This window comes from Muscardinus avellanarius (genome assembly GCF_963383645.1).
Source record: "Muscardinus avellanarius genome assembly, chromosome: 14".
NCBI lineage: Eukaryota > Metazoa > Chordata > Mammalia > Rodentia > Gliridae > Muscardinus > Muscardinus avellanarius.
Window position 1 is genome coordinate 35112310 of NC_137800.1, and position 13807 is coordinate 35126116.

General features: G+C 44.3%; 1 protein-coding gene across 1 annotated transcript in view; it reads right to left on the reverse strand.

The window, feature by feature from the left end:
• Window positions 1-13807, reverse strand: part of ENPP6 (ectonucleotide pyrophosphatase/phosphodiesterase 6) — a gene marked incomplete at both ends in the record, with an annotated part of 111292 nt that overhangs the window by 26573 nt on the left and 70912 nt on the right. The window contains 3 exons of the mRNA XM_080710127.1: window positions 1747-1926; window positions 2646-2787; window positions 10760-10871. Coding sequence (XP_080566253.1) covers window positions 1747-1926; window positions 2646-2787; window positions 10760-10871 — 434 coding nt within the window. The remainder of the gene's footprint in view (window positions 1-1746; window positions 1927-2645; window positions 2788-10759; window positions 10872-13807) is intronic.

Here is a 13807-nt window from a genome sequence, read left to right on the forward strand (position 1 = left end):
CTCCATGTTAAGATGTCCTATTTAAGGAAATCCAGAGTTCTTGAGGAAAGTAGAGTACACATGCAGAAAAAAAATTGGATAAGTGAAAAATCTGGTCTTTCAAATTGTGTGTCTGTCACATGATAAACCGTTACCCAAACACAGCCTCCACTTCTAAATAGTCGATCGGCTGCAGTGTTGACTTAAAGTCCACACTGGACGGCGCTTTTCCCAGCTCGCGAGCTGGGGATAGCCAAGCATTCTGAAGGCAGCTCGCGCTTAAGTGCCAAACTGGAGACAAAAACGAGCTTGCTTGCCAGGAAAACAGAGCTTCTTCTCCAGAACCCACCAGTGTGGAAAATATTCTTCCCGATTTCTAGTTAGGGAGTTTATGGGATCATCATGTAAACATATTTAGCACCTTCATTTCCTGAACACAGAAAAACTGAGAAAAAAGGAGTGTTCCCTCTGGGGGTTGGGGCAAGGCTAGGGTACAGTGGCATTGTTGGCATCTGTGTCCCTCGACCCCATATAGATTGAGAGGGGGGGTTCTCTGGCTTGAAAAGATGGGATGCTGGCCTCCAGCAGTGCTCCATCGCTAGGACAACTGTGACATTGGATTGGAAAAAAGCAGCGAGGCCTCTCCCTGGCTCCCGGTGGCGGGCCCCCCCACCAGCAGCGGCCTCACCTCCCCTGAGAAAGGTCATTGCTTCCTGTGCAGATCAGGAATGAGCAGGAGCTGCACTGGCTTGTACCTGGAGGTGGCGGGACAACTTGGGAGCTAAGCAGTGAGCCTACGGTGTCGCTTGCCCTCCCTATTTTTTCTTAATGATTTACTGTATCCTGCCAGATGTAGTGACCACTTTGGGGGAACAGTTAAGTAGCAGTCTATTCATCTCGGGATGCTGAGCTCCTGGAGGGCAGTGGTGGAGCTTCCTCAATCCCCTGCAAGCTCTGGGGATTCAACCACACTGTCTTGGGAAGGTCATCCTTTGACCTGTGCTTGGTCTTTGCTGTGGGCTCAGTAGGCTACAATGCTCCCCCCCCCCCAGCAGTCAGAGGGCAGCAGCAATGAGGTCACCATCCTCGCCCATGGAGAAGCAGCAGAGGGGCCAGTCTGGGCATCTTCCTCAGCTGAGACAGCACTGGGATTTGAACCTAGGGGTGTAGCTCTGAGATAAAGAGCTGACCCACTGTGCACATAGCCTCAGCTCCTTTCACTTGCCACCTGGTAAAAACAGGTCTGAATGGTAGTTTCCTTCCAGAGAAAGAGCATTTGGCCAGGTGCGATGGCACAGGCCTGCAATCCCAGTACTTGAGAGGCTTATATAGGAAGGTCATAGGTTCAAGGCTGGTACATGGTAACTTAATGAGACCCTGTCTCAAAATAAAAATAAATCAGGACTGAGGGTGCAGTTCAAAGGTAGAATCCCCCTGAGTCTAATCCCCAGTACCACGTACACACACACACACACACACACACACACACACACAAGCATTGTGTTGTTCTGTCTGCCTCTGCTCTTATTTGCCTAAAAAAAGCCTCATTTTAGCCAATAATAAAATAGCCCTAAAAAAGGCTTGCTGACAAGCGCTAGTCACGTGCTAAGTGTTGCACATTCTTTGACTAATTTGATTTTCACAAAATTCAGTGGAATAGAGACTGTTATACAGAAGAACAGACAAAGTATGGGCAAATGAGTCACTTGACAGAGGTCACTTGGAAACTGGGTACGAAGGAGGATGCCCCTCCCTGGCGTTTCTTGCCTCCGAGTGTTTCCCGGGGGCTGGCCACAGGCTCACGACCGGCCCCCGGTCCTTCACTTGCTGTAGGTCGTTCAGGCTGATGTACTTGCTCAGCTCAATCACTTTGTCCATCCAGAAAATGTCTGTCATCCCGTGATCCGAGAAAATGACGACGTTCAGATCGTCCTGCAGGCCCCGCTCCTGTGGGGTGGGCAAAGGTGGTCACTATAGCACAGACAGAGGGGCCCTAAAAATGGAAAGGCTCATAAAGAGCATTTTAAAACTACAAGTGATCAGAGAAGGGGTATTTTCTAAATTCTGATTTTATGCATCTACTCACTTGCCCTGAAAAGACACAGTTGGAAATCACGACAGAGCACTTTGAAGGGGGAAGGCGAGGGCTCAGCCCCCATCCTGATATGTGCTGAAAACAAAGAATAGGCTTTGAGTTTTTCAAGGCACACATCCCGTGTTTATTTTCTTCTAGTCTTCCAGCAAACTCGGGTAGTAAAATGAGAACTATCACTTGCTCACATTGCAGAGGTTAAAAAAAAAAAAAGCAGAAGAGTAAAACAAAAATAAAGAAAAACAAAAACAAAAAACAAACAACAACTCAACTTTAGATCATTCAACCAGTACCCCTTTTGACTCCCATGTCCACGACAAGCTGGTTACCAACTTATTGGAACTCTACAGAACCAGGTCGGCTCTTCAGCTAAGCCAGGTAATCTGCACGCCTGGGTCATTTCAATCCCATTGCCCGACTGTGGGACGAGGGGTCTCTTGGTACCCCAAGACAAGCCATGTGGAGGAAGGAGAAGCTCATGGCGGCCTAATAAGTAGAATGTCGAAGGGAGTGACAGTCAAGGAGATAAGAGACAGGAGAGAATGCCTGATCTGTTGTGCTTGTTCTAAGTCACCTGGATCCACTGGGTCATGTACTTCAGGACAGTGTCCACAGCCTTGAGGGCGTCTTTTCTCTGAGACGATGAAGGGCCATAGTGGTGGCCTTCTACATCGATGCGCTCGTGGTATATCGCTGCTAGGTCAGCCCAGCCGCTCCTGGAAGGAACGAGATAAACAGGGCTTTGTTGAAGGAGACCCCTGACAGCTTGGCCCCTAGACCCACCAGCCATGTGTGAAGGCGCTGACACCCCCACCTCCAAGCCCTGCACTGAGAACCAGGCAAAGTCCATGCTCAGAATGAACAAGGAACAAGAAAACTAAAGCAAGACTTGTGAGTCCTGAGACCTTGGTGACAAAAGTCAGAGAGCGTGTCTGCTGGTCACCCCTGTTCTGGCCAAGTCGCATGGCTCATCACGTCTCTAAGAGTTGGAGGACATGGAAGCAGGCCAAGGATTGTTCTGATAGCACTACCCTCACCACCTGCTGTCATTGAAGGTCAGAAAACCTGGAGGCAACCGCTCAAATAACTACTTATCAACGACTGGTGGACTTTAAGGAAGTCTCTAAATAAAACATTAGATTGTAGGTCTAATTAACAAGTAAGAATAAGGGCTACATTATCATCGTAACTCTGGGAGTCAAACAGATTAGTGTTCAGGGTCGGACACCCCAGGGCACTGGTTCTAGGGGAACATGTGAAAGGTCAGCCCCAACATGGATATTGAGTGACTTCTAGTGGTAACCACAGTTGTTTGGGCCTCAAAACTCACTCTCTTGGCCAGAGCACTGTTGGTAAAAAACCTAAACCAATTAACCCTCAATGCTGGTCAAAGAATGGCTACGAAGTCATTCCAGTGATAGAAATAGCGTAGGAAACTGCGGGAGAAGAGGAGAGCGATATCATAAAACATGCTGTATTTCTTTCATCTAGGGAGACCCTTTTCCCAGCTCTGGCCTTGCCACGCCCCCAAAAAACAACCCCTGAAATAATTATCAAATTAATAACAATTATGACAACAGTGATGTTGATGGTGGTAATGATGAGAGCAAGAAATAACAATTCACAATAGCCAAATTAGGAAACCAGTCTAAGCATCCCTCAATAGAGGAGTGGATTACAAAACTGGTGTTTACACACAAAAGCATTTTACTCAGCTATTAAAGAAGAACCAAATAGTGGAATTTGCAGGAAGATAGGGGGAACTGCAGGATATCAGGTGTAGGGAAGGGTCTCGGGAAGAAGAGGGGAGGAGACTTGATGAAGGAATCAGTTCAGATGATGGTTTGTGGTGTGTACGTATATGGAAAATCTCAATAACATGTAGGTGAAGGGGGAAACAGTGGGGTCTGAGGGAAACACACCAAGTGCTGTGCGCAAGTGTGTTCCTATCACTTCGAGCCTTGTTATGGTATATAACTACAGTGCACCAATAAAAGTATATTTTTAAAAAGAACTGACAAAAGATGAAGCACTGGAAAAGAAATTAAAGTGAATTTCTCTTCTTGAACAAGAGGTAATAATACTCCTAGGAAAATTGTCTTATTTATCTTGAAAAACTATTTTTTAAACACACACAGATACAAGAAGTGCATTTTTCCCTGATATGGCCTCCCCAATACTTAGAACTTGAGGAATGACGCGCTGGGTCTCCATAGTCTCAGGAGCCTTCCATCTTGCCTCATGGAAACTCAGAGAGCTTGGCTTGTCCAGTCAGAGTCAAACGGTGCCTGTTCCTCCTTTAGGTCTAGAGAGGATGTGCCTCCTCCAGGAAGCTTTCTCCTTCCTCCTAAGGTGCCTTAAGACTCCTATGGCACTCTAGGCTCGCTTCTGGGCTATGAATGTTCATACTGTGCTATACTTTCCATTCATGTGTCTTTTTTCTCTCTGTAGGGAAGATATCACTCTCCATTGTGTATCTCTGCTCTAGCCTATCAAACAGTAGGAGCTCTCTGTTAGTTAAATGTATAATAGTGAGTGCTCAGTTAATGATAACTAGTAAGGGTCAGGCACTATGTTGCCTCCTTTCATATGGATCATCTTATTGAATCTCCAAAACAACCTGAAAAAAGGTTGGAGAATTCAAAATAATTGCTGGCATCACAAAACAAATAACGGATGGAGCCAGGGCTTAGGCCAGCATCTCCAGAATATGACACTTGAATCCTCAGAAAGAGCTCACCAGTCCACACTAACAGGAAACATTCTGCTTATCCTACATGATCTTACTCGTTTACACGAATCTACCCAACTCTTTGAAAGCTGGGGTTGGGGAGGAACAAAAACATCAATGTGAAACTGGGCCACTTTACCTTCTCAACACAGTGTTCTGTGAGTTGACTAAGCCTCCAAAGCCCCCAACTTTCCTTACAGATAAGCATGTACAGGATTTACAGATGAAGAAACGGGCCCAAGAGGGTTGTAGAAGTTACTGAAGGGCTTCACAGTTCTAACAGAAACGCAAATTTTCTACCTCCAAAGTCAGAACACCTTTAACTCTCCCAAACTTGGCCTCTGAATGTCCACACCTGCTCCATCCTTTAAAATGGGGAGCAAATTCCACAGCATGTTCTGCCTGGCACCTTCCTTCACACTGAAGGAAGCTCTTTAATGATGCTGTGCTATTCTACTGGGTACACTGAGCGGTAGTTTGTGAAAGGTTTTGCAGAAACATTGGTTTCAAGTGCAATTCCTGGTGAAATGTTCTTTTCTCTTTTTAGAACAAAACAAATTGACCCCTCTTTAATAAAGCCCACCACACCCTCCTCCACAATGTACATTGTGTTAGGTTATTATTTGGGTGTTTCTCACAAGTAATAGAATCATTATTCATACTCGCCAATGTGTGAATGATTCATCCCAACTCCCTCTGCATTTGTATACAGAGTACAAAAAGTCACTTTGGGGTCCCACAAACTTTCTCGGAGGTGGCTGGTAAAGTTTGTACGAGGTAATAGCATCTTCATCCATATGCTGAAACTTGCTTGAGGCCCGTGACATCCACTGGCTCGGGCTGATGCCCTCCCTCCACCACTATGTGAGCAGAGCAGAAACTTCATTAAAATCTGTCCTACAGATGAGCCTCATTATTGACCTGCTTTATGTCCACATGTGCTAATTCAAACAGTGTTTTATCTGTTGAGGTGTCCACACTTCCAATGTGGGGCTTCTATGTGTAGAAAGTCATGTCGAATACAATGGTGACATACTACAGTGGAGAACTTTTGCAAGCAAGGCTTATTATGGCATTAGGGTTCAGTGAAATACTTTTAGGTCTCTTCATTTTAACCCCTTATCTTCATGCAGAACTCCCTGGGCTGGCTTCTCAGAGGCTATCAGCCAAACTCATAAATCTCCATATAATCAGAAAGCTAGTAAGTATTGCAATTTACCTGATGGCTTTATGTCAGGAAGCTGTCAACCCCAGATGCCAGGAACACCTGATTCGGGATGCTTGCAATTCAGGGATTACACCAGTGAAAGGTTTCTATGTTAAAGTTTCATTGATTCCTTAGGGACCTGAGCCTCTGAGGGCTAAGAGCTCTTGCCTGTTTGGAGTTTAGCAGATGAATTCTTGGTAGCCAGCTGTTTTCCATATGGGTCTGGTCTCCATCACAGGTCAGCTCATTTGTAACAGATTGGTTGGGTGAGGAGAGATGAGTGGAAATGCATGCAGATCTGCTATTGGCCATTTATATCTCTAAGGTCCAGGAACCATGCCAGAAGGACATGTGGCCTTTAGCCCAGTTCCTACAAGCTGCAAGGGGCCCTAAGCCCTGGGTTTTCATGGACACCCATGTTTCCCATCACCTTAGGATTCTGTTCAGATTTCTTGGCAATATAAAAAGTTCATAATGTCATATCCACCTTCCTTACTGAAGTGCGTTGGGAAGAGAGCAGAATGACGGAGAGAAGTGAAAGCAATATACAGGAATGGTTAGCGATTGAAAGTGAAGAAAAATGATCCAAAACTTAGAAATAAGGTCCCCCAAATGGCTACCTCCTCTTCAGTGCCAAATTAGAGCATCACCAATAAGCTTGCTTAAAAATCAGATTTAACTGCTGATTGGCATTCAGACTCTATAAACTTAGCTGCTAAACTGACCAGATGAAAATTATTTTTGTCTCATGGAGAAATCCAACTCCCCAATTATAGTTTGGTCATCTTCTGCATCATTAAGCATTTCTGCATTGAACAATAACATTCCATCAATCTTTTTCTTCAACTGTGTGTGTGTTTCCCACATTCTCCTCTTTTTTTTTCTTCCCCCTTTGGTACTCAGGCTTGAACCTGGGGCATTTTACCTCGAAGAAAAACTCCCAGCCCTTTTTTTTATTTTGAAACAGGATCTTGCTAAGATGTTGAGGCTGTCCTCAAACCCACAATCCTCCTGACTCAGTCTCCCAAAAGCTGGCATTACAGGCTTGTGACAACATGCCCATTCATATTCTCCTGCTAACCAGCCTTGTCTTCCCCCTGAGTCCCTCAGTAGTCAAGTAATTTGAATCTTGGCATAATTGCCATACATAGATGTAGCAAGGGCACATGGCAGAAGTTTAATTTTAAAAATTACCTTTTGACATGGGTATTGGAACTGCACGAATCTGGGTTCAAATTCTGGCTTTTCCTTTCATTAACTAGAAGGTTCTTAGATAAATGGCAAAAAGCAAACAAACAAAAATGCCTGAGCCTCAGTTTCCCCATCAAAAAACCTACCTAATACCTATGTTGGGTATTAAATGAGCTAATGTTTATAAAGCATTTGACACAAAAATAAACGGGTGGAAAGGAGAAAGAAACAAAATGCCTCCTGTTTCTCTTTTCCTGCCAGATGTCCACAGATTGCTTTTCCTCATATGAGAGCTGAGCAGAGAGGAGAACCCCCATTCATCTGCCCAGCCTGAGCCTGGATCTGCATCCATAGGAGATAAGGTCAAGACATTGAGTCAGTTTCCTCATGCAGCCTGTGGAAAGAACTCTTTATCATCCATTTCTATTTCTTTATTAACACCAGAAGCCACCGAGGTTCTGGAATCCCAGAGGAATTCCTTTGGAGCTGTTTACAAATAGCTGGAGCTTTTGTCAAAAGCCAGCAACTGTGGCCACCATTCCTGAAGCCCAGTTGTTTCTGGACCAATCCATTGGTAAGGCTGCATGGTGGGTCTGCTGGTACCAGCCTGGACATGGCTGCAGGCCCCAGGCCAGGGCTTATGGCGGCTGCCTCCCAGTACCCTCCTCCACCTGCCCATGAGCTACCTAAGGCTTAATTCTCCTTTAGCTCATGTACCTTTCGCTGCTCAATGACCCATAAATACCCTACAAACAGAACTTCCAGGCGGATGGGTTGAGCAATGTGGACCATAAACTGCTTTCTTTTATGGCAGGTGAGGAGGCAGTCACCCAGGGGTGCTACACATTGAGACTCTGTGTAGGGGGAGGGCAGAATGCACCAGTGGCCAGGTACACAGAGTACTAAGTAGACTGCAAAAGGCCTCTTCCACTTCAGCCCTGCAAGAGTCCCAGGCTCAGAATGGCCCCAAAGAGAAGAGTACAGAGATGGTTCTCAACATCCTCTCCCTGTCTGACTCAGGGCATCTTAGAGGTGTTGGTGTAGACCAGGTTGAAGGACTGAGACATCTTTTTGTAGTCACTTCATATGCAGAAGAGGCCCCAGAAGATGGTCATAAGCCCTGGAAAGATCTGGGTACTGGCTCCCTCACTCATCTATGTGGGAGAGCATAGGAAGGTTGCTTAACCTTCAGAGAGTCGGTGGCCTCTTTTGTAAGAGGAGGAGTATGACGCCTATGTGATGCAGCGGATGAGGGCACAAAATTGGTAAATGGAAATAAAACCCCTTGACCCAATGCTAGCAGACAGGTATTAAAAATGTCAGTTCTAGCTGGGCATGGTGGCCCACGCTTATAGTCCCTGTGCTTGGGAGCTGGAGACCGGAGGATCACACAGGTTGGAAGCCAGCTGCGCTGTCTTAAGAGAGACCCTGTTTTTTAAAAAAAAAAAAAATGTCAGTTCTCATTTCCATCTTCTTTCCTCTATGCTAAAAAGTTACCTAAGTTCAAAGGTAACATATGATAAGGATATGACTGGAGTTGATATGGCTTGCTGAGCACAGGAAGGCAACACCCAGATCAAATGTGGAGCGGGCTCTTTTTCTACACAGACAAGGGCAGCTTCCTGACCTACCTGGACCCTCTGCTGAAATGTCCCTGGGCAGGACTCCAGGTTCGAGATCTCAATGGCTTCTTAGGGGTCTATGCTCTACCCAAGCCTATCTATCCTGTGTTCCATTCTCTCTACAAATTATAGCCAGGAATTTGAGATAGCACTAAACAGAGACCAAAAAGGGAGCTGTGGTATTTTAGGCAAGGATGCAATTCTCTAGCATTTTATAGCTTTGCTATGTTGCTTAAAAAGAAAAACAACAACAATACCACCTCTCTAGAGAAAACAGAGCTCCACTCTTATTCCTCTAGCATTCTGGGGTCTCACTGACAGGGAAGGCTGAGGTTGGCCAGCCTGTCAAGAGCTGGCTTTGGAGCCCCACAGAGGTACGTTTCCTCCTCTTTCACCTGTGAGCCACTGGGTTGTCCACCACGAGTCCACTCAGCTGCAAAGCCAGGATGAACGTGGAAGAGATGACACTGCTGAAAAAGACTGTTGGGTTATTTGGACACATCTGTATGAGAACTATGATCCACATTTTCATATCTGGCATAGGGACGGCCAGCATTTTGGAAACAGCATTGGCTTTACATAGAGCAAGTCTGCTCATCTGCAGTACAGGCTGTGTCCTGCTGTGCTGGCACAAACTGGGCTGCAGCACAATATCCAGCTCGCCACGTGTAGGCAAGCAAAAGGAAGCAGAGCAGGAAGGAGACAGGGTCATATAACACACATGATTTATAAACCATGTGAAGAACATTTACTTAAAGGTTACTTTCCCCGGACCCTGCTCATTCCTCCTGCCCACAGAAGGACTTTTAAATTTGCTATCTCTTCATTTTTAGGTATTTTAAAGCCATTTCCTCTCCAGCCTGTCAATCAAAGAATGGTCCTTTATGCATTCTAAAAGTCTCTCTTGAGAGGTTTCAGAATATGAAATACTCTAGAATCAGTGAAGGCAGGGGTCTCATTTTCTCCCTTTATAGTTCTGTGGGGGTAACTGCAGATCACGATGATAGCTGGGCAAAAGGGCTGGTGGTGAACAAATGGGATCTATAATTGGTCACCTGAGTAACTGAGGCAACTTTAAGTGTGGTCAATTCACGTGATCAGTGCTAGTGATCTGTACATGGTGTTTAACATATGTTAGCTCCCATGATGTGCCTGGCTGCATACCATGCTTCTTTTGGGAGAATGAAGGCCTTGCCCTGGTCTCTGTATTTTGATTACTACAAGTCTTTTGCCTTGATCCCACTCTGGAAACCCACTCAGCAGCCAAGTGTCCTTACACCCAGCCCTGGAGACTTGAGAACCCCTTTCATTTTTAGCCTCTTGGTGGCTGATTTCTAATGCAGACCCCTAGCTGGTCTCCATCTTGAAGACCACTTGGTACTGACTTGAGACCTGGTCCTGATCTGTCTTGTTGATTACTTCCCTAAAAGACATGTTATTTAGAACAGCATTGCTAATTTCTGAAATTCTGCCATTGTTTCATGTAGGAGAAAAATAAAAGGCGCTGTGTTCTAACATGCAACTGTGCTTTGTGTATTTCCCAAAAGGCAATTTTCCCATACTTATTTGACCACAGATCCTCTCTTTTTGCCAAATACTTATTGATATTTTTGAAATACAATTGCTCACTAAATCATGATTAGGAAAAAATGCTGGCATTTTTATTGTTTCTTCATTGTCTAACAACATAAAAGATGAAGTCCCTAACCCCTGTGGATTTTCTTGCTCTCAATTCAGTATTTGCAAAGAGTGGCCCTGTCTGAAATAACTAGCTCACAATTATACCCTGCTAGCTGTTAACAATCACCACGTCAAAGGCTCATCAAGTCTGAGACATTATTTAACCCAGCCCAGGCCCTCTCAACTCACTTTAGAATCCACTATTGGTCTTGGAAGTGAAAAAAGAACAATGGTGGCTAAGAACTAGGGATACTTACTTAAATGCATCAAGAGCATCGCTGACTGCATTGGCGAAATTGATATCTGTTGGGACATTTTTATATTCCAGGCAGTAAGTAGGTCTGACACCAAGAATCTCAACCTCACAGCCTAAGAAGGAAAAAGACAGCAAATGGTTACTTTCTTCAATATCTGTGGTAACATTATGAGCCTATTTTAGGAAAGAAACACCATTACTAAAAAATAAAAAATTTTGGATGCTTTTATGAATAAAAATAACTTATTACTGATAGGTGATCTATTTCATTGTAATTTTGCTTAACTGAAGCAGAGGTCCTTAAATGTTATTCCTATGCAACACTGGTATCCCATGTCAGAGATTGGCAAAAATCGTAAAAGAAAACAAAACAAGAATTAATTATGCTTTCCCTAATATGTGAAAGCTAAGGAGAAATGGGTCATAGGAGGAATGCTAGATGAAAAAGGAAATCCTATAGAGGAGTAAACAAGACAACCTAATTGAGGGGATGGGAGGGGGGAAGAAGGAAATTCTCTAAAGCACACAATGTACTTAAACATACCAAAGTCAACCACTAAGCCAAGCATGGGAAGTAGGAATGGGGTGGGAATGCGGTGGGAATTGGGTAGGGGCTAAATGGGCAATGTGTAAATGTATGTACACACAAGTTTTTTTTTTTTTTACCTCAATATGATGTATAAATACAATGCATCAATAAAGAATTTTTAAAAATTAATTAATGCCTCAATTAAAAGTTTTTTCCTATAGTTTTTTTTAATAACTACTAGGTCTTCCAGTATACTTCTCTAGTGCAGAATTGTGTTGGGTAGAAATAGTCCACTCTCTTATGATATTATGCAAAAACTAACTGGACTTAGAGGCATCTCACTAGACTTGCAAGCAAAAGCTCACTGAGGTAAAGCAAAGATTCTGAGCCATGACCTTGCCTCTCCCAAAAGGCAGTAAAAAAAATCAAAAGCATCCAGATGTGAGGGAGGTCAGTCTCTTGGCCTCAAAGTGGTCTCCCTGAGGGAGAGACCCCTAACTGTGTTATCAGACCACAGAGTAGAAGAGGGGTGAGCCAGTCTCAGTTTACACTAGTTAAGTAAATATTTATTTGGCACCTACTAGGAACTCGTCACTATGTTCAAAAATAGTGGAAACAAAAATGAATTGGTCAGGGTCTCCTTCCTAGAGCATCCCAGAGTTTAGTTTTCTGGAAAGGCCAACAGCAAACAGTGTATCAGGTGAACTCCCAGGTGAGGTGTGCAGTTGGCCGGTGGTATGAGAACTCAGATGAAGGGTGTTTACTTCAGGTATTATTTCCTCCTAAAATCCTCCCTTACATCCCCATGTGGGGCTCAGCCTTTTCTTTTATTGGAGGGAGGAGGCACAGGATTGAACCTCGGGCCTTGCACATGCTAGGCAAGCACTCTACCATTGAGCTGCATCCCCAGCCTGGGCCTCAGTCTTATAGTAGACAAGGTGAGGGGAGATGGAGGTGGGGATGGGAGAGGCATCCCAGGCAGAGCAAGCAGCATGAGAAAAAGTTCAGAAAACTCTAAGCGACAATGTGTATGTAGAGAACAGCATGGACCAGGAAGTGGCGACAAAGGGTGTCAGGACCAGAGGTTGCTCTTTCTCATTGCCCTGGGGAAATGACTCTCAAGCAGAAGTCAGACAGGCAGAGCCAGCGGGAGGAAGTCTGCTAGGACACACACTCAGCTGGCTCTTGGGTAGTCTGCCAGCTGGCTCCAGGTGGCTGAAAAGATGGTGAGGCAACCTCAAGGAGGAGTCCCTCCATCCAGCATAACATTGTGAAGATCAGAGTGCTCTGTGGGAGAAACTCCTTCCCTCTCTGCCTAATATACAGGGATCCGAGGGTGACGGCCCTCTAGCACAACTGAGAGAAAAGGCAGGCAACTCCCTTTTCCAAGACATGTTTATTGAGTAGAACGGATAGGCTGTGACACAGAGCCAGGAGTGAATCCTGCTCACAGCTTCTGGGGTAATATTATTGTATGAAATACCAGTTGAATCTTGAATGGTTATGTTATGGTTAGATAGCGAAAGTCCCCTGAAAGAGCTCATGTATTGATGTTCAGAGTTGACATAATTAAATCATGAGGGTTGGAATCTAACCAGTGTATAAATGCATTGTGCTGGACTTACTGAGTGACAACTGAGACAGATAGGGTGTTGCTGGAAGACGAGGGGGTCCCAGGAGTGTGGACTTAGGAACTGTGCTTGTGTCTTTGAATCCCCTTCTTGTTCTCTCTTGCTTTGACCTCCATGATACTAGATAGGGACTTGTTCTCACCTTCTGTCTGCTTCCCATTATCCCCAGAGCTCTGCATATATAACCCAGCCTGACATGGACTGAAGCTCTGAAATCTCCAAAACTGTGAGCAAATAAATCTCTTTTCTCTAAGTTGTGTCACTTAGAGAAAGTGTCTCTAGGTTGTTTGGGCCACAGCAGTAAGAGTGCTCACTGAAGTATTATACTGCCTTAATTACCATTGGTTTATCTGTCAAAGGTCATTTGTAAATTTGGATTGCTCACTATTTATTCTGTACCATATAGGTCCACACTAGAAATAACCCAAATATCCATTAGTAGAGGAATGGAAAAACAAAATTTGATATACTAATGCCATGAAATACTATATAACAGTTTAAACTTCTGATACATGCTATAAAATGGTATGTCTCAAAAACATTATAACTGAACAAAATAAGTCAGACACAAAAGAATATAAATGGCATATAATGGTTCCCTTTATATGAAGCCTTGGAATGGACATATCTAATCTAAGATGAAGCAAACAGCAAGCATTTGCCTCTGGGGATGAATAGTAATAGCCTGAAAGGAGGAAAATGATGGAAAAACTCTATATCTTAATTTGGGAGGTATGTTATACAAGTACAGGCAAATTTTTTTTGGGTGGTGGTACTGGGGTTCCTAGAAACACTTCTACCTCCAGGATACACTCCCAGACCTATTTTTTATATTTTTATTTGGAAACATGGTCTCTTAAGCCAGCAAAGCTGGCTTCAAACCAGCACG